The sequence below is a fragment of the Malaclemys terrapin genome, chromosome 5 (genome assembly GCF_027887155.1).
Source record: "Malaclemys terrapin pileata isolate rMalTer1 chromosome 5, rMalTer1.hap1, whole genome shotgun sequence".
Lineage (NCBI taxonomy): Eukaryota > Metazoa > Chordata > Testudines > Emydidae > Malaclemys > Malaclemys terrapin.
The window spans coordinates 23100898-23127415 of NC_071509.1; the positions used below are offsets into that span (position 1 = coordinate 23100898).

General features: G+C 43.4%; 2 protein-coding genes across 5 annotated transcripts in view; both read left to right on the forward strand.

Annotated features, from left to right (window-relative positions):
* ACOX3 (acyl-CoA oxidase 3, pristanoyl) overlaps window positions 1–26518 on the forward strand; it is a 67234-nt gene that overhangs the window by 20944 nt on the left and 19772 nt on the right. For all 4 annotated transcript variants that reach the window (XM_054029400.1, XM_054029399.1, XM_054029401.1 and 1 more), the window contains 6 exons: window positions 13743–13839; window positions 14117–14299; window positions 21661–21783; window positions 22950–23070; window positions 24966–25088; window positions 25942–26055. In XM_054029400.1, the coding sequence (XP_053885375.1) occupies window positions 13743–13839; window positions 14117–14299; window positions 21661–21783; window positions 22950–23070; window positions 24966–25088; window positions 25942–26055 (761 nt within the window). The remainder of the gene's footprint in view (window positions 1–13742; window positions 13840–14116; window positions 14300–21660; window positions 21784–22949; window positions 23071–24965; window positions 25089–25941; window positions 26056–26518) is intronic.
* Window positions 14313–17291, forward strand: LOC128837820 (uncharacterized). The gene is made up of 2 exons (XM_054029404.1): window positions 14313–15537; window positions 16666–17291. The coding sequence occupies exons 1-2, from the start codon at window positions 14994–14996 to the stop codon at window positions 16977–16979; spliced, it is 858 nt and encodes a 285-aa protein (XP_053885379.1). The 5' UTR covers window positions 14313–14993; the 3' UTR covers window positions 16980–17291.

Sequence of the window (26518 nt, forward strand, 5' to 3'; positions counted from 1 at the left end):
CCTCTGTGATTCCCCTTGATTAGCGAGTAAGGTGGTAAAGTTTTCTTCCAAACATCAGCTTGACACAGGGGACTGTTGGCCAAATAGATTTCCTTCCATATAGTCCGGAGAGTCAGTACACCCTATCACACAACATCACGCAAAAAGAACATATTGCAGAAACTGAGGCATGGGCTGATGTAATCTGAGTTAAGTGCAGATGGCGACCAGAAAATTTGTGGGCTCCTTGTATGTCGTGAAGGACTTAATCATTATTTATAACAGCTAGAAAGAGACTTGCAGTAATGAAAGACCATCGTGGCCCATATATCAGAAAACGTATCCTTAGGGATGGCAAATCTGAAGGGATGAACGTTTCTAGATCATTAGGGACAGAAGATGAGAAAAATCAGATCTACATGCTGAAGCTTCCATTGAGCAGATGGATGGGATGCCAGATTCACCAGGCTACAGCACAACACCATTCACGTTGTTTTAGTGCTTTTCCTTCCTTTAGTGACCTAGTGATTAAAGAAAACAATTGGCCCATTATGGCAACCTGCTATGTCACTTTACATAGGCATTGAATTAATAGGGAAAGGCATGATTAACCCGTACAATTACATTTAAATACCAAAAAATCCACAGCTAGTATTGCATACACACTTTAACACCGCTTTTAGCCACTCGCTCACCTATCTTTTTGGATACTTTGCTTTGCTCTTCTGACATTATCTGCTTGCTCTACAGAAGTAGAATGTGGGTTTTTCACAGCAAACATAATCAAAATGAGCCAAAGCATATCTATTCAGTAAGGAACACTCCTGGGCTTGAAGCAGATACGAGTTAGTGGCCTAGTGGTAGATGCTCTTGAGCCCATCAGGCTGTTGAGGAGGGAGAACTAGGAACACACACATTGGTGGACACAGTCACACTGACTGAGCACTCAGAAGAACAGCAGGCAGCTTTGGTGGAGGAGGACTAGAGTAATGCTGAAATCTAGATTTCAGCCCTGATAGAGACTATCCATAACAACATTTAGAGATGAAAATGTTTATTTCGGTGTGAAATAAGTGACTACATAGTCTCAGACCAGAAGTGGCAGTGGCATTTTAACTCAGATCAAAGCAAAGCATGGCTGGATTAACGCTGGGGCTTTAGGGGCTGCAGCCTCACAAAAATAAATCCATAATTATATACAATTCAGTGGTCACCAACCCGTCGATCGTGATCCTGGAGCCTCTACCAGTCGATCGTGATCTCCGGGCCGCTGAAAGTCCAGCGGCGCAGCAGGGCTCAGGCAGGCTGCCTGCATACCATGGCCCCATGCCGCTCCCAGAAGTGGCTGGCTGCTGGCACATCTCTGCGGCCCCTGGGGATGGGGCGGCAGGCAGGAACCAGCCAATGGGAGCTGCAGGGACATTGCTTGCAGCCGTGGGCAGCGCACAGAGACACACTGTTCCCCTCCCCCCAGGGTGCTCAGAAACGTGCCGGCCGCTTCTGGGAGCAGCATGGAGCTGTGGCAGGCAGGCAGCCTGCCTGAGCCCTGCTGCGCTGCTGGCCGAGAGCCGCCTGTAGTAAGCGCCTCCCGGCCGAAGCCTGCACCTCACACCCCGTCCTGCACCCCAATCCCCTGCCCCAGATCACAGTCCTCTCCTGCACCAAACTCCCTCCCAGAGCCCGCACCCTTCACCCTCTCCTGCACCCCAACACTCTGCCCCAGTCTGGAGCCCCCTCCTGCACCCAAACTCCCTCCCAGAAAGAAACGAATATAACTGCTGTTCTAAGGTAAGAAGTAGGCTGTTTTGAATTAACTTAACTATATTCTACATGTTTGAAGACTGAAATTTAACTACAGAACGGCTTTATGTTAATTAAAAGGCAAGTTTAGTATAGCGTTAATATCCTCGATGCCATAATTGTGATAATTTTGTTTTAAATTAGGAAAAAGACTTGGGTTATACAGGGGCCCCACAAAATCTAATAGCTCCGGGCCCACAGGAGAGTTAATCTGGCCCTGAAGCAAGGACAATACTAACCATATAAAATGAAGTGAGAGTCAGACTCATTAAAAACAAGAGAATAAAGATGAGAAATACCAGCACAACAGTCCAAAACGAAGCAGGCAAATATCCCACCACCAATAATAATTTCATTTTAAGTTACTTGAGAGAATGAGGCCACAGCCTCAAAATTGGGACAACAAGCTAACTTGTCAGACAAAAAAATCTGAAATTTTAAACAGCTATGGATGAATGCTTTCATTTTCTCCCTGCCTGTTTGCCAGTACTCACAGTTTCAGTAATAGACTTCTGTCCAGGCATCATTGCCCTCAAGGAAAGTCCCATAAGGCCGACCATTTGAGTGGATGCAGGGAGAAGAAATACAACGGGAAATTCAGGTAGATTTCCCCCAATAGCAACACCAGCATTAAGTCAGACAGTTAGTTTGAACCATTTTTTGTTTTCCTTTTTTCTTTGCACAAGACTTTTTTCTAATGATTCCACTTGATTTTTGAAATGTATTATTGTGTATGCACCACAAGCTACCATCCAGGAGGTGGCATTGTTGCATGGGTCTAAATAAACTGAATGGAGTCTATCTCCCCTTGTAAGTATTCTCACACTTCTTATCAAACTGTCTGTACTGGGCTATCTTAATTATCACTTCAAAAGGTTTTTTTTCTCTTACTTAATTGGCCTCTCAGAGTTGGTAAGACAACTCCCACCTGTTCATGCTCTGTGTGTGTGTGTGTGTGTGTGTGTGTGTGTGTGTATATCTCCTCAATATATGTTCCATTCTATATGCATCCGAAGAAGTGGGCTGTAGCCCACGAAAGCTTATGCTCTAATAAATTTGTTAGTCTCTAAGGTGTCACAAGTACTCCTGTTCTTTGAATGGAGTAATTCAGCTTTGCATTTATGCAAAGATGGAGTAATGACACTGAAATTTATTTTTGAACTGCAGAATAGTTTTTAAGTACGGATCCACAAATACAGAAAGGATTTGATCTGGCAGGTGTGTGTGTGTGTGTGCGCATCACTGCTGAAATAATAGATTATTTTATAGATATTTGTCTATGGGGCACAGGATTTTAGAAGACATTTTTTCATTACACGGTTTATGTTTAAGTGTATGGGCAGTGACCAGTACTTTGAGATAAAATGCACATAGTACATTTAGATTGGAAGTCCATGCAGTACATTGTAGAAAAGAAATAGCACACAACATGCTGTGTAGATGTCATGAGAAAGTCCCCTACGTTGGTTAGGACATCTGCTAATTTAAAATAATTGTGGGTATTCTAACCACTCTTTCAGTTTGCTTTCCCCTCTCTCAGGCTAATGGGTATAAGTTATTTTTTATTAGGTACCATTTGTATAATGGCAGTTTCTAGGAGCCAGAGTGATGGCCTAGGACTCCATTGTGCTATGTGCTGTACAAACACAGAACAAAGAGACAGTCCCAGCCCCAAAGAGCTTACGTACAGGCAGACAAATGGGAGAGTATAATGGGGTTGTCTGCCTCCCGAGTTTCTCCTTGTGGCTCTGAGGCACCCTGCCTTGGTTTCCCCGTCTTTCAGGGCTCCTCAAAAACCCCACACAGTCCAGAGGTATAAAATACAATTCCCTTCCCAGAGCGTCTGATTTATGAAGTTTTTATACAATTTCTGTTGGCCCTTCAGGCCCAAAACCTTTCCCCTGGTCAGGGGATCCCACAGCCCTCTCCCCAGGGGCTGTGGTTAGATTCAGGCTGGCTTCTTTCAGCTGGTTCCTTTATATTCCCCTAATTCATTTCTTTCTGGATAGGCAGCAACATCCTTCAAACACAAAATAACTCAAAATTTAAAACCTCACCTAGTCTGCAGCTGGGCATAGCTCCTCCTCCTTGAGGGTAGGTCTTTCTGCTCTCAAAGCAGCAGCTTCCCAGTGTTTCAGAGTTCCCTGAAGTCTCTTTCCAAGCATCTGCCTTATCTATCCCAGGGCTGGTGGTCACCAGACCCGCCTCATTCTCCCCACCTAGGTAGGAGAGCAGGCTATGTCACAGGTGGTGCTGGGCCCATCTCCTACTAAAATGGCCAGCTACCCTGTGACCAGGAGCACAAGGAAACAGTGGGATGATATACTCAGCCCTGCATTCATTCATCTGACAGCATGAACCCACAGTGACAGAAAAGCTGCTGGGATGAAGGTCATGGTAGAGTAAGGCACCAGCACATCAAACTCTGCTAGAGAGCCTGGAAGCTGCTGTCTCTACACAGAATCCAGCTGAGGGAATAGGTATGGCCAGGGTAGCAGATTCAGGGCATCTGCTGAGCAGCCTCCGGTATATGGGTTCCTTTGGTGCCTCAACCATAAATTAAAACTGCTTTCCAGATGTGGAAACCACAAAGGAGGGTGAATTCTGACCATCCCCAGGAGATTAAGCTGCCCCACTGCTGTAGGGGGTTGTAGTGTGCATCCCAGGTACCAACAAGGGTAAATGTATTCCTAACGCTCCCAAATGTTGTAAATTGAATACATCATGTCACATCAGTAATGTCTGTCTTTATTTAGATGTGTGGGGATGGGAGATGAGGGTTCACAAGAACCGAACCTCCCCACTATCCCACTGCCTGCCCACACATCTTGCATTGCTAGCACAAAGGTCTCTCACAAATGCAGCCCGGGTAGTCAGGGGACTGGATGAACTGCTTCCCAGAAGCACATGAAGCCCCAAAGGGAGTGCGGAGGATGTGACCTGGCGTTCCTATACCAGCTTGCAGAGCAGGCAGGCTGTAGTATTCTCAGTGATGCGGGTGCATGCTGTGCAGTCCCGCTATACCAGGCTTCATAAGGAGAGAGTCCTCCCTGAGGCATATACCCTCCCTGACTCCCCTTAGGGTGGTACATCACCTCCTACTCGGGGCAATAGTTATATGCCACAATATGATCCTTAGAAAGCAAAAGACTACTTAAGGGAAGTTCTTGTATGCTGTAGTTTCCACTGTGTGTGGAGATGAGAATGGGGCATGTTTCACCCCAATACGCAATTATTTAAAACTTTAGTATGTTTAATAGATGTTGCCAGCTATAAGACTGCACACGCACAAGGCCTGATTCTGATCTCATTTCCGTAAATCCCCCATGGAATTCAGTGGAGTTACACTGATGTAAGACTGTCGGAAGCAAGATCAGAAGCAGGCCCATAAGGAAAGTGATGTTGCAATTTTACATTCTGTTCTTGAGTTTTGCTACTGAAATAGAAGGGGCTAATGCCAGGATTTTCAAAAACGAGAGCCTACATTTAGGCTCCTAAATACTTGTACATATTTAGGCACCTATTAAGGACTGGTGTGGGGGGAGAAATTGCAAAAATTACGGGGTGAATTCTATGGCTTGTGTTAAAGAGGTCAGACTAGATACATAATGGTCCCTTCTGGTTTTGAAAACTACGACTCGATTGGGTTGCTTGGCTGAAGTTTGGTTTCCTGGTAATGTAGACCCTAATATTTTTATCAGGGGTTGGGTTTTCAAAAGCACCTAAGGGCTCTAGGAGCACAAGTCCCATTGAAAGTCATTGAATGGACTACTCTGTCTGTCTGTCTGTCTAACAAACTCATATAGACCCCCATCCCTGTAGTATATGAACACCTCACGATCTAGGGGCACATGGCTTTTGAAAACCTCTCCCTAGGAGCCTAACTTTAGGCACCCATTTAAAAAAAAATCCGGGTCTATTTTTTTAATCTCTTTTCTTGTCTACCATTTACACAACATTTAATGCATACAAATTACAGTGTAGTATTAAAAAAAAAAAAACATTCTGCGCATTGCAGGCTTTACATTCTTTCCTCTCAAGTTATTCATCTTTCTCATTCAGTAACATAATGCAGCCACCAGAGGGTGTAACTGCGCCAGAGCCTCAGTCATGCCTTAATGTTTGAAGTAGTGTAAAAGTATCTGTCTGTTACTAGCAGGAGGGGTGTGAGGCTTTGCTGCATTCTGTAAATGGAGATAGTTTAAAAAAAATAACTGGGCTTGTGATATAGATCCAGTCAGGTGCCTCCTTTCTGGTCACCCACCAGATTGCTATGGGGAGACTCCAAACTTCTGGGTCTCTGAATGCTTTAAGCTGCCAGGGCCTTAACAGAGTTCAGAAATTGCCGCCATCCTGGGGGCCCTGGGTACACTGTCAGGCTGCAGACTTTCTATCTGGCATTCCCTTCTGAGAACCGGAACTTGCTGTCCAGCTGCCTAGCCTGTGGGCACAATGGTGACTCTTCATACTCTCCCATACTTACACACACCTCTCTCAGAACTCTACCCCAAAGGTGTGCAGCTCCTGGGTTGCAGTTTAACTCTCTCAGGGGACAATGTGTTGGTTGTGGAGCATATAACACAGACACACATTTTCACAAGTATAATACATTATTTCTTGTTTACTTACCTGTATAAATCACAGGAGAGCTCAAAGCATATAGAACGTAACATCCTAAACCCCTCGCTAGCTCACTCTGTGCTTGGGGGTCTCCTGCCTCATGCCGCCCCTACATGCTGGGTTGCTTCTCTCTCCTCCACAACCGGAGACAAAATGGCCAAACACCCCTGATAGGTCAACTCCTCTCTATTTATAACTCTTAACCCTCTTTGTCAGGAGATGTCCTTGCCAACTTCCCCTCCTGAGCAAAAACCTCTGCCAGGTGACTTTGGGGCCAAGGCAACCTCTCTCCTGCTAGACTAATTCTGCAGTTGGGAGTCTATCTATTGTTCAAAGCTATTACATTTCTGTGGGAGAACATTTTGAAGTCAGTTACCTTTTGTTGCCAGCCTTTAGAATTTCAACCCAACAGGGAGGCAAACAGACCATAGAGAAGGCAAAAGGCTGCAGCTTCAAAATGGAGTTTGCAGCTAGGTCAAGATACATAGAGTTCATAATCTCACACAGAATTCATAAATTGTACAGACAGATTCCCAAATCGTCACAGCTTGTGCCCTTTTTTTGCTTCTCTGTAATATATATAAAAAGGTGTAAAAGGGGGGGGTTGGGAGGAGAGAATTTGGGGGTGGGAGTAGTAGGGCAGCGTGTATTTCTTTTTTCTCTGCTGTTTTTTCACCTTAGAAATTCAGATTTTGTCTGCCTGGAAGGCTCTATGGCTTTTTCTACAGTAGCAAAATTGCTGATTCCTGAAAATGTACATCAGCAAATGATTGCGACTGAACCCAGTACAAGTTCAGCTGTGACCAAGGGTTAACTGTGTTTAGTACCCTTTCAGAAACGTATAGGTTTGGTTGGATTTTTGGGGGGGAGAAGGGGGTTATTACCACCTATTTCATTTCAATAACAGACTAAAACTTTGGAAAAATACAGTATGTTAATGAGTCAACATCCACTAAGCCAACATCCACTTCACTGAGGTGTGAGCTCTCACCATATACAACATACTCTGAGATATTCAGGAGGTTCTCTAGAAAAATCATGGCAGGGCAGACTCAATGTTCCTGATACTACCAATTAAAAAAAACAAAACAATCCAAGGGAGTGGGTCACTGTCACAGATGCCAACTTTCTTGTGGTAAATAAGCACCCCGACTTTCACAGTAAGCCAAAAATCAAGCTAATCCCATTTCAAAACACGGCCAAAACAAACCAATCCCTAACAACCCTGACATTTTATGTGACTAGATCCCCCAGTGTGCAGTCTGGGACTGTGGTAGGCCCGCTGTGCACCCCCAACTCTCTCCCCCGCTTGCCCTACTTGCTCCCCCTTGCCGGGAGCCAATAAAAAAAAAAGAAGCAACAAGCTGCAAACAAGTTACAAGCCAAACAAGCAACAAGCCAAAAACTAGCCAACAAGCAACTCACAAGCCAATTAAGCCAAAAAAAGACCAATCTCTGTGTTTTTTTCACTTGTTTGGCACGTCGGATCACCATTTCTTGCTTTTTGCCTGGTGATTGTGTGTTATAGCTCCCCTCTGTGAATCTGTTACACTAGGAAGACTTTGCTCTTCCATTTAAGTTGTAGCAGCTCATGCTTTTAGTTTTGGAGGTCGCCCGTCAACTCCGTGTTTTGGCCAAGATGGCAGCTGTCACACAACCTCACATCCTTCGTACGCCCCTTTTAAATACATTTTTATATATTTATTAGTTGTATTGCGGTAGCCCCTGGGAGCCCCAGTCATGGACCTCGGCATCTCACAAACACAGACCAAAAAGACAGACCCCACACCAAAAAGCTTAGAATCTAAATCTATGATGTCTTGTGAAACAACATGAGTTTGCACTGACTCTGACTGGCTGCTCACAGTAATTACAGTCATAAAGCAAACAGATTGAAATATATTAACATGTTAAACAAATTAAAAACAGTCTATGTGAAGTTTTACAAATTTGAACACGCCCAAGTCAGGCAGTGCCAAAGCTGCCGTTCTCCTAATAATCCTGACTCACACACAGTGCATGTCCTGTATATTTTAAAGTCTCCATTTAAGTCTAACTAGTTGCTGTGCAATGTGAGTTATTAATGTTCTCCATCTTCTCTCTAAATTCTTATTTTATATTTAAAAAATAACAAAAATCTTAAACAGAACCTCCTGGAGTGCACAGCCTAAGCTGTGATCGTAGTCCTCATCCTTCCCCGCCCCATCCCCTCTCTGCAATTTGTCACTCCTGCTCGTTTTGGCACATCTAAAATTAAGGTCCCAGCCCTGCAGTGAGCTCCCCAAAGCCTCTTTCTGCACAGAGTCTCACCGGAACCATTGTGGCTCTCTGCAGATGCAAGGGTCCACCCACACAGAGCTCATTGCAGGATTGGGCCTTACTGTAAGCATGGTGAGGCAGAGGTCTCTGTCTTTCTGTCTCTTCCATGAAGTGCCGGCACAGTTATAGCTGCGATAAAATGAGGTGGGTGTATTAACATAGCTACTGTCTGTTACTGTTAGCGATGCAAGGTTCTACTTTTGACTGTGGCAATATGGCCTAAAATGCTGCTTTAAAAACTTTTCCCCAGCTTCCCGGCACCCTTCCTTCTCTTCAACCTCATCCCTTTATGAGCTTCCAGATTCTAAAATGTGTGACTGGTCTTTCTGTCTTCTGCAGGCTTTTCACCATCCCTCTATGCCCCCATTCTGCCCTTGGTCTACTCTGCCTCTAACATTATTTGATCATTGTGCCCTGTAACCATCATTGTGCCCTGTAACCATCACTTGATCCCCAAGCTTCCAATCCCATCCCCCCGCTGGCTACATCTGGGTAGGAGGATTAAAGGGATTGTCACTTCAACATTCTCAAGATAGTCAAAATCAGAAGTTGGCCATCAAGAGAGATCTGAGTGGGTTTGAAATTCCCCAAAAGCACAGTCTTGCCATCTGCACTGCAGGTAACAGCTTATTACTTTAGTACTGGCAAAGGGAATATGCTGCTTTTCCAGCTGCTCACTTTTATCCGTGTTACTGCGCTCCAGATTAATGATTGTAGCATGATTTAAGGGAAAAGAGATTAACTTTGCTTGAAATGTTCTCTGCACCACTGGCAAGAGACCTGACAGAGAGACTGCTGTGGGATTGTGACTTCACCCTGCCTAACTGTTCCGGCAGGAATACGCGTAGCCCAGTTATGCATCGGTGATGAATGGAGGTGGATGGTGGAAAACCTCAGAGTACTAGATTTAAAACATTTCATGTGTATATTATTTGTAAAATATTGTATGTGGGACACTGATTAGCAGTGCAGCAGCACTGGGACACTGTTAACCCTAGATCCCTGACATAGAGACTACTATGGGGATGTGACTGCCCTTCTCAAGTAGGATTGTGCATGCAAGAATGCAATGATAATGGCTGCTGAATGGTGATGGGTGAAATAAGTTTGGAGAACTGTACATTCATTACTTTGTTGCGATGCAGTCCAATGTTTAACACAGCAAGAAGTAAGGCACAATTTTTTAACAGTGCGGGTGATTAACCACTGGAACAAAGTACCAGGGGAAATGGTGGAAGTCTAAATCAAGATGGGATGTCTTTATGGAAGATCTGCATTAGCCAAGCACAAGTTGGGCTCACTACGGCAGTTAAATGGGGTAATATTCGATGGCCTGTTGTGTTATACAGGAGGTCAGACTCAATCTAGTGGTCCCTTCTGGTCTTAAAATCTATGAACTTGTCAACTTATCCATGGTCAAGAACACACAACTGGAGGCAGACCCCGATGGAATTATCCCAACAATGCATATTTACAGATAAGAGCCATCTGTCAGAACACAAAATGAGTCAAACCCTGATCACACTAACTGCTCTACAATGGAGGCCATAGGAAAGGTGGATTCCAATGTCATCAGTACATGTACCTTGCCCATTGCATAAGCTCTTGTGTGCTTGACATTCTCATGAATGTCTGTATAGTTATAGTAGCTCTTCCATTCATTTAAATGGATTTTCCCCTAAACTTGTTGACAGATCTGGTCTGTGTCTGTTTACTATGTTTTCTGAGTGAACAGACATTCAAAATGTGATCTATAACTTTATGAAATCTTATTTATTTTTAGTATGTTCCAACATCACCTTCCAATTGGTGTGTATGGTTAACTATAAAAAAAAAAATTTTAAAGCATAAAAGCTCTTGGAGAACTGGCTGTAGTTTCATAAGCCCATCCAAATCCAGGGTCCTACATGCGTCTGCTTTTATTTTCATCATTAGTCTTCATAAACAGTAAATCTCACTTCTTCACTCATGGTAGTTGTCAGTGGATTTGTAACTTATCTTTCTGCCCAGTTATTCAAGCTTTTTAAAGGTTTTGCCATTTGCTGTATGGATTTATTTAGACATTAGCTGAGGAAAAAGCAGCAAATATGTAACCCATAAAGTGTAATACCAAGAAGATCAGTTACTGTTAAGCGAGTGTAATTTAATTTTCTGGTTCACTAGTTATAAGAAATGTGATAGTATGGGTTTTTTTTCCATCAAGGTCATTCTGGATAATCTTTTATGCAGTATAGAGATGATCAAACAATACTCTGTATGTCTGGCATTTTGTTTTTATAGCTGGCCCGTTAAGAGCGCTCACTACAACAACAAGCAACTTACTTTGTTAATTCTTTTCTTCCTTCTTATAATTAGTAGGTGAGAATATTTGGGTAACTTGTATAGCTATTTAATGAGCATATATCTTCAGTATGGTGTTATAGAAGAAACTCGCTGGACTTGAAATTGTGTATTAAAGGCTCAGAATATTCACATTAATAGCTTTATACAAGTGTATAGTCGTACTGAAATAAATGGAGCTACTCACATAAGTAAAATTATTAGCATGCATAGGTATTTGCAGAATTGTACCCATATGCTAATTTAACACAAATCAGATTGGCTCTGTTTACTAAACTTTTAATATTGAGGCTGGATTTTAAAAGGGTTGTGTGACTGAATGCATATCAGGCTTCTAATTAAGATTGAACTAATAGAAAGTTCCCTAGTAGTGAGATTTAACTGAGTATATCAGATTTATGAATGGAGAAGTGATGCAAGCACATGGAATTATCCTTGGCTTCAAAGCATGGTTTGAGATAATAGTTTATTGACCATCACTTTTTAAATCACTTGCTGCCTGAGGCATCTCTCTCCTGGTAGCAACTGCTGCCTATAGTCCTGCTCCTACCTCTCCACAGGTAATGATATCGGAAGCAAATCTTAATCTGGGGTGGAGCTTCCTTCTAGAATCAACGACAAATAGAGATCAGACTGTGATAGGTCTTTTGCTCACCCTGTCCCCCATTTTTTTTAGAGAGAGAGAAGCTGGACTGGATGAGTCCATCCCTGATATTGGCTCAGCTATCTCAGATGGTTTTACTTATGCTTTGCCAACTCCTTGCCCACCTCTGTGAGTGGAAACTAGCTGTTGGCCTCTAGAACCTGCCCTCCCTCTTGTGCTTGCACAAGGAATGCAGGTAGCCCATATAGGGAATTAAGGGTATTAAGAACCTGTGTGGGTGCGTGAGATAGGTTACAGTCTTCTTCACTGAAATTACTACTGGGAGTATTGTCATTCACTTCAATACGACAGCTCCCAGTAGTAATAAGCATTACATTCCCCCAGTAAGTGTTTACAAGAGGAGGCCCTAGTATCACAGGCATGCTGTAGTTGTACCTAGCCTGTACACTTTGTCACTAACAAATATTAGGCAGGGACAGGCTGCTGGGGAGTTCTTTTAGCTTTGATGGTTTTATTTCAGGGGTGGGGAGAGTAGAGGGTTGCATATAAACCAAAAGATCTCTTATCTTAAAAAAAAAAAAACACCTTTTTTGTAGAGGATCCAAAACCATTGTCCAAGATGGATTTCTGTAAATACAACCCTCACTCTCACCGAGTAGTACCGTACTCTGTGAGTAGTCCCACCAAAATCAGTGGGTCTGTATGCAGAGTAAGGGTTCAAGAATCTGATGCTCAGTTAGACTGCACATTTCAACCATTTGTATGAGTATATATTGCTCAGTCAAAAAATGCATTATATCTCTGAAGCAGAATTAATACAATATGCAGATATGTCTCCTTGGAAATTACTCATATTTTTAAAGTACATGTAGTATTGTAAAGCTTATATAATTTATTGATGTGAAAGATCTGGCTCTCTCGCATGCTATTAAATATATTTGCCTGTATTGGCAAGCAGGAGGAATTTGCTTTGATTATTAATACAGATTTTCAAGCAATATTAGATGCTGAAATATTCAGAAATGGAGCTGGTGTTGTGATACCATGCCAGCCCTTACTGTCTATTTGGCTGAAAATGACTAGTGCACGATTCTCTGAAAAATATGTGTCCTGTTTATGCAGCTTCTATCAATATTACGTTGGGTGTCAGAACGTAAGAAAAGATTCTCCTACTCATTTCTTTTTAAGATGCTATATCGCATCAGCGAGCAAAAATCATAGCTGGAGCTCCTGTACAAATAATGCCTTTTTCCAGTTCCCTTTCACTGTGTTGATTCTACATTGTTCTTGTTGATGTTAGATATTTGATCAAATTCAGGGCCCTGTTGTGCTAGGGATTGTACAAACACATAGTAATAGACCGTCCCTGCCCCAAAGAATTTACAAACTCAGAACCAGATTCTGATTTCCTTATTTATATTGAGCAGTATTTTACGTCACGAGTGAGCCATTCAGTTCAATGGTATTATTTGTGGAGTAACACATGATTTGACTTGAATATGAGTGTAAGAATCTGATTCAAAATAGACACGGTAGACAAAGGTTTCATTGTCCCCATTTGTATATAGATGGGAAACTGAGGCACAGAGTGAAATCGCTTGCATAAGTCTATCTCCAGTGTCTTAACCATAAGACAGTCCTTCCTCTCATTGCTTTTCTTTCTGCAAAATCTCTTTCTTTTAAACATAATCACAGGTCATGATATTTTAAATGTTAGCTGGTTGAATGACTCAGCAGAAACAAAATACAGGTGCAGTCAATGAGGGTCTTTCCTGAAGACATAATATTTATTTCCAAAAACCAAAACAAATTTAACATAAAAAAAAGAGTAACAGAAAACTTACCCAGGTTCATAGAACCTTTTTATGTGGAGATCTGTATTCTCACAGGCATCATCCTCTCTGTGGCAGAATCTGACCCTAAAAATACCTGTGTTGTAATATTATTTTTAGTTCACTGATGTGCATGAAATCTTCATGCAGCCATTAATCCATTATGGCAGTCTGTTGGGGCATATACTCAAGCTATGTTGTGATGAATCTTCCTATTTTATTGTTAATATATTTATTTACTTGAACAGATTTGCTATGTTTCACAATGTCAAGATACCTAAAGAAAACGTATTGAACAGAACTGGAGATGTCACAGCTGAGGGAGTATACGTTAGCTCATTTAAGGTATGAAATGAACTGTATGTGCAATGAATCCAGTCTATCAAATATACTATGAAGGAATTGTTTGTTTGTTTTTTTTCAAATCTATTAACTGTTCCCTTGTATTTTCAGAGCTGAATGGGGTTTTAGCCATGCATTTGCCATTAAAGTCAATGGGTGCTAACTCCTTGAAAGTATAACATTTGGCATAACTACCAGGATTCTGATGTTGCAGGTAGTGCAATTATGAAGCTATGGCACGGCTGAACCTGCCCATTTAGTGTGTCTTTTATTCCCTCAGGATCTCAAGCAACGTTTTGGCGCTTCTCTTGGGGCTTTGTCCAGTGGTAGAGTTATGATCATAGGCATGTCTGTGGTAAATTTAAAGCTTGCCTTATCAATAGCCATTCGCTTCTCAGCCACACGCCGTCAGTTTGGACCAACAGATGAAGAAGAAATACCAGTCCTGGAATACCAAATGCAGGTACTAACTAAATCTACAATGTGGCATTTCATTCAAATCTAGGGAATGTATTCAAATATAAAGCAAGATCCTCAGCACATGCAAATCCGCATTGCGGAATTGAAAGCAATGAAGTTATACTACTTTACACCAGCTGAATGTCTGGCCCTATAGAGTTCTGAAGGCTTGATTTTCAGTAAGACATGGTCTACACTACTAATTTCTCTAGCCACACCCCTGACCACATAGTTATACTCACCTAACCCCCCACTGTAGACAGAGCTATGTCATTGGGAGGGCTTCTCCAACCGAGATAGCTACTGTCTCTCAGGCCTGGTCTACACTACGAGTTTAGGTCGAATTTAGCAGCGTTAAATCGAATTAAGCCTGGACACGTTCACACGGCTAAGTCCCTTTTTTCGACTTAAAGGGCGCTTTAAACCGGTTTCTTTACTCCTTCTCCGACGAGGGGATTAGCGATAAAATCGGCCTTAGCGGGTTGGAATTGGGATAGTGTGAACGGAATTCGACGTTATTGGCCTCCGGGAGCTATCCCACAGTGCTTCATTGTGACCGCTCTGGACAGCACTCTCAACTCGGATGCACTGACCAGGTAGACAGGAAAAGCCCCGCGAACGTTTGAATTTCATTTCCTGTTTGCCCAGCATGGAGAGCACAGGTGACCACGCAGAGCTCATCAGCACAGGTAACCGTGATGGAGTCCCAGGATCGCAAAAGAGCTCCATCATGGACCGAATGGGAGGTACGGGATCTGCTCGCCATATGGGGAGATGAATCAGTGCTAGCTGAACTCCGTAGCAGTAAACGAAATGGCAAAATATTAGAAAAGGTCTCCAAGGCCATGAAGGACAGAGGCCATAACAGGGACGCACAGCAGTGCCGCGTGAAAATTAAGGAGCTAAGGCAAGCCTACCACAAAGCCACAAACGTAAGGTCCGGGGCAGAGCCGCAAACATGCCGCTTCTATGCGGAGCTGCATGCCATGCTAGGGGGTGCAGCCACCACTACCCCAACCGTCTGCTTTGACTCCTTCAATGGAGAAACACACAGGGAAGCGGGTTCGGGGTACGAGGAAGATGAGGATGAAGATAATGTAGATAGCTCACAGCAGCAAGGAAGCGGAGAAACCGGTTTCCCCAACAGCCAGGATATGTTTATCACCCTGGACCTGGAACCAGTAACCCCCGAACTCACCCAAGGCGTGCTCCCAGACCTTGAAGGCACACAGGGGACCTGTGGTGAGTGTACCTTTGTAAATATTACACATGGTATAAAAGCAAGTATGTTTAATGATTAATGATTAATTTGCCCTGGCAATCGCAGCCAATACAGCTACTAGAAAAGTCTGTTAACGTGTATGGGGATGGAGCAGAAATCCTCCAGGGACATCTCCAGAAAGCTCTCCTTCATGTACTCCCAAAGCCTTTGCAAAAGGTTTCTGGGGAGGGCTGCCTTATCCCGTCCGCCATGGTAGGACACTTTACCACGCCAGGCCAGTAGCACGTAGACTGGAATCATTGCATAATAAAGTATGGCAGCGTATGGTCCCGGTGTTTGCTGGCATGCAGACAACATCCATTCCTTATCGCTCTTTGTTATCCTCAGGAGAGTGATATCATTCACGGTCACCTGGTTGAAATGGGGCGATTTTATTAAGGGGACATTCAGAGGTGCCCGTTCCTGCTCTGTTGAACAGAAATGTTCCCCGCTGTTAGCCACACGGTGGGGATGAGGGGTGAAGTGATCATCCCTGAGAATTGGGTGTGGGGGGGAGGGGGGTTAAATTATATAAATAAATAAATAAATTAATGGAGATATCCCATCTCCTAGAACTGGAAGGGACCTTGATAGGTCATCGAGTCCAGCCCCCTGCCTTCACTAGCAGGACCAAGTACTGATTTTGCCCCAGATCCCCAAGTGGCCCCCTCAAGGATTGAACTCACAACCCTGGGTTTAGCAGGCCAATGCTCAAACCACTGAGCTATCCCTCCCTCCCCTAAGTTAGTTGGGTTTGTGCTGCATGTTAACCCGGAAACCGCAGCCCCTCCTTTTACATTGCCAACCCAACGGGTGCTTGGTATGGGAAATGACGGCGCTACTGTTTGAAACCATTCCCACATGTTAGGAAGGTTAAAAAAGCCAAAAGACTGTGGCTTACCATGGCTGCCTGCAAGCCGAAATCTGTTGCCTGGCACTGCATGAGTGACACCAAACTGGCAGGCCCTCAATATAAGAGGAAAAATGCGACCTTGTAACAAAAGCAAATGTGCTGTGTAATGTGAACAGCAAAATTTAACGTGAAAGAGTATACCCATTGTTCCTTAAAATGTGTCTTTTTTAACCACCTCTCCCGTCTCCTCCACCAGCTGCAAATGTTTCTCCTTCACAGAGGCTAGTGAAGATTAGAAGGAGAAAACGGCGGACTCGGGATGATATGTTCTCGGAGCTCCAGATGTCCTCCCACGCTGACAGAGCACAGCAGAATGCGTGGAGGCAGTCAATATCAGACTACAGAAAAGCACAATATGAACAAGAGGAGAGGTGGCGGGCTGAATCGCGGGATGAACAGAGCAAGTGGTGGGCTAAAGATGACAGATGGCGTCAGCTTGCAGACAGAAGGCAAGAGTCAATGCTCCGGCTGCTGGAGCATCAAACTGATATGCTCCAGCATATGGTTTAGCTGCAGGAAAGGCAGCAGGAGCAGAGACCGCCGCTACAGCCCCTGTGTAACCAACAGCTCTCCTCCCCAAGTTCCATAGCCTCCTCACCCAGACGCCCAAGAACGCGGTAGGGGGGCCTCCGTCCACCCAGTCACTTCACCCCAGATGATTGCCCGAGCATCAGAAGGCTGGCCTTCAATAAGAGTTAAAGTTTTAAACTGCAGTGTGTTCTTTTCCTTCCCTCCTCCCCCACCCATCCCGGCCTACCTTGGCAATTATCTCCTAGTTATGTGATGAATTAATAAAGAATGCATGAATGTGAAGTAACAATGACTTTATTGCCTCTGTAAGTGGTGCTCGAGGGGGGGAGGGGAGGGTGGGGTGGTTGGTTTACAGGGAAGTACAGTGAACTGGGTGGGGGGGGAGGGGCGGAGGGTTCATCAAGGAGAAACAAACAGAAGTTTCACACCGTAGCCTGGCCAGTCACAAAACTCGTTTTCAAAGCTTCTCTGATGTGCACCGCACCCTGCTGTGCTCTTCTAACCGCCCTGGTGTCTGGCTGCGCGTAATCAGTGGCCAGGCAATTTGCCTCAACCTCCCACCCCACCATAAATGTATCCCCTTTACTCTCACAGATATTGTGGAGCGCACAGCAAGCAGCAATAACAATGGGGATATTCTTTTCGCTGAGGTCTGAGTGAGTCAGTAAGCTGCGCCAGCGCGCGTTTAAACGTCCAGATGCACATTTCACCACCATTCGGCACTTGCTCAGCCTGTAGTTGAACAGGTCCTGACTACTGTCCAGGCTGCCTGTGTACGGCTTCATGAGCCATGGCATTAAGGGGTAGACTGGGTCCCCAAGGATCAAGATAGGCATTTCAACATCCCCAACGGTTATTTTCTGGTCCGGGAAGAAAGTCCCTTCCTCCAGCTTTCGAAACAGACCAGAGTGCCTGAAGACGTGAGCATCATATACCTTTTCCGGCCATCCCACATTGATGTTGGTGAAACGTCCCTTGTGATCCACCAGGGCTTGCAGCAGCATTGAAAAGTACCCCTTGCGGTTTATGTACTCGGTGGCTTGGTGCTCCGGTGACAAGATAGGGATATGGGTTCCGTCTGTCGCCCCACCACAGTTTGGGAATCCCATTGCAGCAAAGCCATCCACTATGGCCTACACGTTTCCCAGAGTCACTACCCTTGATATCAGCAGGTGTTTGATTGCCCTGGCAACTTGGATCACAGCAGCCCCCACAGTAGATTTGCCCACTCCAAATTGATTCCCGACTGACCGGTAGCTGTCTGGCGTTGCAAGCTTCCACAGGGCTATCGCCACTCGCTTCTCAACTGTGAGGGCTGCTCTCATCCTGGTATTCTAGCGCTTCAGGACAGGGGAAAGCAAGTCACAAAGTTCCATGAAAGTGCCCTTACGCATGCGAAAGTTTCGCAGCCACTGGGAATCATCCCACACCTGCAACACGATGCGGTCCCACCAGTCTGTGCTTGTTTCCCGGGCCCAGAATTGGCGTTCCACGGCATGAACCTGCCCCAGTAACACCATGATTTGCACATTGCTGGGGCCTGTGTCTTGTGAGAGGTCTATGTCCATGTCAATTTCCTCATCACTCTCGTTGCCACGCTGCAATCGCCTCCTCGGCTGGTCCTGGTTTTGCTTTGGCATGTCCTGGCTCTGCATATACTCCAGGACAATGCGCATGGCGTTCATAGTGCTCATAATTGCCACGGTGATCTGAGCGGGCTCCATGATCCCAGTGCTATGGCATCTGGTCTGAAAAAAGGCGCAAAACTAGTATCTGACGGACGGACGGAGGGAGGGGGGGCGAGTGACGACATGGCGTACAGGTACAGGGAATTAAAATCAACAAAGGTGGCTGTGCATCAGGGAGAAACAAAACAACTGTCACACAGAATGGCCCCCCCAAAGATTGAACTCAAAACCCTGGGTTTAGCAGGCCGTTAATTTTACAGAGGGAGGGGGAAGCAAATGAATACAGAACAAATCTATTTTTTACATCTTAAGCTGGCAGACGACGGTGCAGCATGACTTATAGCCCTCGGCATCTTCTGGGTGCTTGGCAGAAAATACTGGGCGCTTGGCAGAAAATAGTGTACTAAGACTGATAGCCATCATCGTCAAGACAGTTCGATAGGACTGAGCATGTCTGCCCAGGTGCCCATGATTGATATGCAATATGACGACGATGGATATCAGTCTTAATACACCATCTACTGCCAAAAGGCAAGGGGCTGCTGGTGTGTGCAATGCAGCCCCACGTCTGCCAGCCCCACGTCTGCCAGCACCCGATGAAGGCTACCAGTCATACTGCACCGTCTACGGCCAAAAAGCAATTAGCTGCTGCTGTGTAGCAATGCAGTACCACGTCTCCCGGCACCCAGATGACACATGGTGACAGTGAGCTGAGCTGTGCAGAGCGGGCTCCACGCTTGGCATGGTATGTTGTCTACACAGGTAACCCAGGTAAAAAGGCGCGAATCGATTGTCTGCCGTTGCTGTGACAGAGGGGGAGGTGCCTGATGACAGAACCCCCCGCGACACTATTTTGCATCATTCAGGCATTGGGATCTCAACCCAGAATTCCAATGGGCGGCGGAGACTGCGGGAACTGTGGGATAGCTACCCATAGTGCAGCGCTCCAGAAGTCGACGCTAGCCTCGGTACTGTGGATGCAGTCCGCCGACTTAATGCACTTAGAGCATTTTATGTGGGGGGACACACAATCGGCTTCTATAAATTCGACCTAATTTCGTAGTGTAGACATACCCTCAGGGAGATCGTGTACCTAGGCTAATGGGAGAATCTCTCCCAGCATTGGTTGAATCTTCACTCAGCACTAGCTGCTGCAGCACTGTAATTGTAGACAAGCCTTTAGGCCCCTTTACATCACTCTGGCAATGTAAAAAGGCCTTAAAGCACACACCTCTCACTGCCAGAGAGGTGTAAATTGGCTTTATGTAAATAAGAATCAGACCCTGGAATACTGAAACCCCAATATATTGTTGAGCTCTCAGAAGCACTTTTCTGACATTGGTGGGAGGGAATTTATTGTTACTTTTCAGAAACTCTGGGTCCATATCAACTTTCATCATGCTTTCTTTTGTGTTGGTCTGCCCTACATTGACATCATCTTCCAGTCTATTCCCAATGCAGCTGCTAAGATCATCTTCCTCACCTGTTGTTCTGAAAATGTCACCCCATCTGCTGAATCCTTCTCCTGGCTTTTACTACTCCACTGCATCAAATTCAAGATTCTTATCCTGACCTTCAAGGTCCTCACAGCTCTGCCCCTCTCTATTTATTTGCTTTTGTCTCACATTTCATTTCTTCCATAGTCCCTAACTACCCTCTTTTCCACATCTCCCACAACCAATGTTGCACCTACTTCCATGTTGTCCCCTATCCATGGAACACCATCCTTCAACTGACCCATAAGGGCTGTACTAGATCATCCTCAAGACCCACTTCTTCCTTGAGGCTGTCAACAAACAGGCAAACTAATCATAGATAAGTTAGGAGCAGTCAGATACCATTGAAGTGTAAATTATTTAACAAACCAAGAAGTGCATAATTTATATAACAACTGTACCTCTTTTGATTATATTTCTCTTTCTCTCCTTTTGATTTGGCTTGTCATCTTCAATTGAAAGATTGGGGTAGGGTGTTTGAGTGTAAACATTGTCTACAACATTGTGGGTATTAAAGAAAACAATAAGAAGAATACCCTCCACCTTACCATTGGTTTTATCAATGCACAGTTGGTTAGCATGTTTGTGTGCATTACTTTAGCCTTTTTTCTTTATTAACCTTTGAAAATATAGAAATAATTATTTGTATTGCTGTAGCCCACATCAGAAGCTGTACAAACACAGGATAAAAAGATGGTCTCTGCACCCAAAGAATTTCATTGAACCAATGTGCTGGTTTAATCTGATGTTTATCAAAAATTAATAGGAACCATGAACTTGGATGGTTTCACCATGAACATCCCTGTGAAGAAGGTTCATTTACTTTACTGATTTAAAGAGCCATTGCAAAAATAGCTAGTTGGGAATTTTTCAATGAAACATTTTTCATTGAAAAATGCCAATTTGTCAAAACCATAACTGTTCACTGGAGAGGGTTGATTTCAACAAATTTCTCAATCCAAAGAAGTTTTTAAATTGTCAAAATTATGTTTGAAATGAAAAACTCCAGTCTTATGGTTCAAAATGACTTTTCATTTAAACTAATTCTGGGAGGAAAAAGCCAAAAACCAAATAAAAACATTTCAAAATTATTGAAATGTTTCAATTGACCCAAATTCTTCTTCTTCTTTGGGGAGCGGGGAAGGGGAGGATTTTTGGTTTATGAAAAGTTGACTTGTTCTGATTTGGGATGGGAATTTTTTTTTTGAAATCTCATATTTTTATGGGACAGGAAAATTGTTTCCCATCCAGCTCTAATTGTTAATTGAACATAACCACAAACAATATAGTCTGTATTTGGATAGGGTATTGGGGGTGGGAGGGCAGATGCTTAATAATTAGAAGATTGAAGTTGAAATATGGTAGTTTTCTAGAAACTGAAGAAATATACCATAGGGGTTTTGAGTATCCTTGGAAAACCCCCTAATAATATGTATATATCAACCCTCCCTCACACAGATTTAATTTTCATTCTAGCAATGGCGCCTGCTTCCCTATCTGGCAGCTACATATGCCTTAGACCATTTCGCCAAGTCTTTGTTCATGAACTTCATAGAATTTCACATAGGTCTTCTGATGAAGGATAAGAGTCCAAGACAGGTGAGATGTATATACATATCCTTTTAATTGCAACTCGGGTTTTCAATGCAGTAAACTTCCAATTGTTAAACCAAGGGCCTGTATACACAAGTGTCTCAGAAATGAGGGGAAGAGGGGGAAGAAACATTAGTGTTAAAGGCCAGGAAAGCAGTTAACTTTGATCATGGGTTTATGTTCTGATGACTTCAATGGGATTTAAGCATACATTCAAGTTCTTTCCAAAACAGCAATGTTTCTTCTTGAATAGGGGCCTAAGTAATTACTGGTCACTGCACCTTCAATGGGCTCTTGCAATATGCACTACTTATACTAAACAATCTGTTCCATCTTGTATTTAGTTGTGACACATAGAATACCTTTCCCAGACCTGAAGAAGAGCTCTGTGTAAGATCAAAAGCTTGTCTCTTTCACCAACAGAAGTTGGTCAAATAAAAGATATTACCTCACCCACCTTGTCTCTCTGCATTGTCTTAATGAAGATTCAGTTTTGGTCAACTGAAATTGACACTGCATGAGATACATGACAGAGTTTCTGTCATAAGCCAGAACAATATCTTTTCAGAGTCAGGCTCAAGTTTGCAATTCAAGTTAATACATTTGAAAATAATTTAACTGTAAAATATTAACATTTATGAAATGTGGGTTAAATGAGCAGTACAATGAATTTATTGGCAATCTCTGTAAAGAAATAATTTTTATCTCTCTGCACCTGTATAGGGCCTGACTCTGACCAGCATAAGTGCACTATATAGGTTTTTTATTGTCTTTTTGTAAATGTAATTATTTTTGTAATAACTTAAGGTGGAATTCACCCCGTGTCAAGGTCTGCACAGTGACTGTTTATCACTTCAGTCTCACTTAAACCCTCGGGCTTTGTGCAGGTCAAGTTAAATGGTGTATAGGCCTTGCACCCCGGTTGGTGTGTATTATGTGTCTCCTTTTGTGACCAGTCCATAGAGGATGTGGGTCTGTTTACAGCTCACAGCTAGAGAGCCTGGCTCTTTGTCGTTCAAGAGGTATTCAGGCTTTTAATACCCGGTTCAATCCCTGGTCTTGGTCAAGACTGTGGCAGTCACATGGATGAATTTCACCCTTAGCTTTTTGTGTGTACTCTTGAACTTGTTTTGTTTAAAAAAACATTGACCATTAGCTTATTTTTTACAAAGGCTGAAATTGGACGTGAGATTCATGCCTTGTCTACTGGTGGTAAACCACTGGCCTCCTGGACTGCCCAGCAAGCGGCCCAGGAATGTCGAGAAGCTTGTGGAGGACATGGTTACCTGGCCAGTAAGTTACAAACTCCTGAATAGATACAGTCAGTTAAGATTGTTTGCACACATTTCTATCACAGTTTTTGTTGTGTACAGATGTATGCATCAGTGGCAATAAGTTTTCAAAAGGGTTTTGGCCCCATCTTCCTTTTTACAGATTGTGATGGTGTCCCCAGGGTACAACCTGGAGCTGGCCGACTGCTATACCCCCTTAATCCTCCAGCCTGGGCTGTCTCTTGCAATGCTATGCCAGTGGCAAACAGCCACCCCTCCAGGTGCTATCATCACTCAGCCATCAGCATGTGGAGACTCACACCCCGCAGTCACCCCAGAAATATACCATCTTTCACTGCTCAAGCCTCCCTTGGACAGTGCAAGTTCATTAATTAGTTTGTCACTCCAGCAAAGGGACGTGCAACAGTCCTTTTAAACCTGAGCTGAGATTTCCCAGGCATTTTAACTAAAACCACACAGTTTTAGGTAAAATATAAAACAGATTTATTAACTACAGAATGATAGATTTTAAAATATTAGTAGCAGACATAGAGATCAAAGTTGGTTACATAAGAAATAAAAATAGAAACACAGCCTAAATTCTAACTTTAACAGACTACGGCCATGTCTTCACTAGCACTTACGTTGGCAAAACTTTTGTCGATCAGGGGTGTGAAAAGAACATCCCCTTGAGTGACATAGGTTTTGCTGGCATAAGCGCTCGAGTGCACAGCGCTATGTCAGCGGGAGACCCTCTCCCATCAACAGCTACCGCCGTCCATTGATCTGGTTTTAGTATGTTGACAGGAGAGCTCTCTCCTGTCGGCATAACGCAGCTACACGCGTGCTCTTTCAGCCGCACAGCTATATCAGTACCGTGGTGTCACCGTAAGTTTGTAAGTGTAGACATGGCCTAAGCAAGATCTGAATCAAATAGCTCTTCTCACCCTAATACATGTTACAGGCAGCTCACAGTCCTTAATACACAGGCTAGATTCCCTTCCCAGCCTGGGACCAGTCTCCCCGGTTCAAACTCTTTGTCTTCCAGATGCTCTCCCAGGTGTAGAGATGGGGGAGGAGAGAGGCCAAGTGATGATGTCACTGCTCCCCTTTTATACTTTCTTCCAACTTCTAGAAAGATACTTGCTGTGAGGTGGGGGTTAGGTAACCCTCATTGCATACCTGCCCTCTCTGAGAAGCCTCTGGAAGAGTGGATTCTTCTTGATGGGATATCAACGCTTGTCTAGCCAATGATAGTTGCTCCTTTGTTGCTACTGAAAGGCTAGCTGTGGACATTCCCCACTTCACAACATATTTCAGTAACACATACAGAGCAGTATTTCATAACTTCACATACAATGATAGCACATATAATTCAACAGGATGTTAATGTTCAATAGAGCAAAACTTTTTAAACGATACTTCACAAGGCATTCTTTGTACAAAACATATCATAATCATTTCACAGTGGTGAAGATGGGGGTTCCAAGATGCTACTTTGAGGTACAGAGTGTCACACAGATCCAGTTGGAACATGCAAAATCTGCACCCACAAAATGAATTTCAGGTGCAAAGTGGAATATTTGCACTGGCAATCAGGCAGTTACAACTATCCAGACTGCCCTTGCAGTTCATTTGGAGGAGAAATACAGATGCAGATTTTGCACATGCAGATTGCCCTCATAAAATGGATATCATGCTTCTGAAAATTTGCCCCTATGTATTTAGTTTTGTAAACAAAGGGTAACTTTTCAGCATCATCTGTTGGTAAGAATAATTATATTGTATTGGAAACCAAGTCCGATTTTTTATTTTTTTTTTACTCACAGAATAATTGTTTCCAAGTTCTTTTGACCTATATTTGTATAATGATTGAGTAACATTATGTATTAAAATTTGTGACTTTTCTTTTAAAAGTGAATCGTCTAGGTGATATTCGAAATGACAATGACCCAAACTGCACCTATGAAGGAGACAATAATGTTCTGCTTCAGCAAACCAGCAACTACTTACTGAGCTGGGTGAATGCTAAACACCAAGGTTAGCATGCCGTACTATATCTTGTTTTAGATTTAGTGGTGATTTGGTAACAAGACTAGGAGATAATTTCATACTGACAGAATTTATTTATGTAATCATTATTTGTAGATCATAAATAATGTGTTAGGTACCTTCATAAACAAATGTCTTGATCTCCCTCTCTATATATTTCTGTTGCATCAGTCTCCACAGTATCTGGACCTCGTCGTAACTAGTTGTTTTCCATGTTGTAGGTAGGTAGTTTTGAAAAATTAACATGATAAAAAGTAATATAGGGCTTGATGCTCTATCTGCTAGGGATTCAAACTCCCAAATCCACTGGAAGTCATTGGAAGCTTTCTGCACCTGAAGGGGGCTGTGTGGTCCTTGAAAAATAATATAAAGGCAGTCTATCGCCTATCATCTTTATACGCGTTAAATAGCATCTGAATCCATGTCAGTCATTCCAAATGAACTATGGTGCTAGGCAATGAGAGTACAGGTTGCAGAATGTTTAGCCTAACTGAATAATTATAATGATAGCATTTTGTTGTTTTCTGGATAAAAGATCACGGGACAAATTGCTGGCACAGATTCTGGCCAACATCTTCCAGGTGTGGAAAACCCATTCATGGGTATTGAATCTACAATCTCCGCTCCACTGGGAGCTTGCAACCAGCCAGGTCAGCGCCTCAGCACTTATTCACCTCTCCTCATTCGGCTGAATCCCCACTAGGCAGTAATAAGCTAAATATTTTGGCATTTCTGCACCTGGCCTATCAAGAAAGAGTAAACCTAGCCCCAGGATAGTGTTTTACCTCAAAATATTCTGACATCGACTTTGTAACAAATCAATTCATCATTGGTATTCCAGATAAAGCTCCTATTGCATCCCCTCTTGGATCAGTAAACTTTTTGGAAGACTACAATCATATTCTTGGCCAGAAATTCACAGCCTCTAGTGTTGAAGATTGCATGGACTCCTCAGGTAGCCATTTTCTATTTTCTCAATACAAATAATTATTTTCACTCTGTCCCTTCCCCCCAGGTAGCTGATTTTTCTTCTCTCTCTTTGTCCGCTCTGTGTTTTTCCACCATCTTTTGTAAGCAGACAGCTTACCTATAAGCATTAGAGATTGAGTGATGCTTCCAAACTCACAGTATTCAAGGGAGCTCAAACTACGGCATATCCTTTTTGACACAACATCCTGCATCTTGGCAGGGGGTTAGACTAGATGACCCTTGTGGTCCACATCTTCCATAGAATCTCTAGGGATAGTAATTCCATGCTCTAATAAGAATATAATAGTAGAAATCTATTATCGACCACCTGACCAGGACAGTGATAGTGATGATGAAATGCTAAGGGAGATTAGAGAGGCTATCAAAGTTAAGAACTCAATAATAATGGGGGATTTCAGTTATCCGCATATTGACTGGGTACATGTCAC

What these genes read in the sequence shown, in the direction of transcription:
- LOC128837820 (XM_054029404.1), top strand. Translation starts at nt 14,994, where the DNA reads ATGGAGTCCCAGGATCGCAAAAGAGCTCCATCATGGACCGAATGGGAG. An exon ending in AGGCACACAGGGGACCTGTG is followed by an intron (nt 15,538 to 16,665) that starts GTGAGTGTACCT and finishes CTCCTCCACCAG; the next exon opens with CTGCAAATGTTTCTCCTTCA.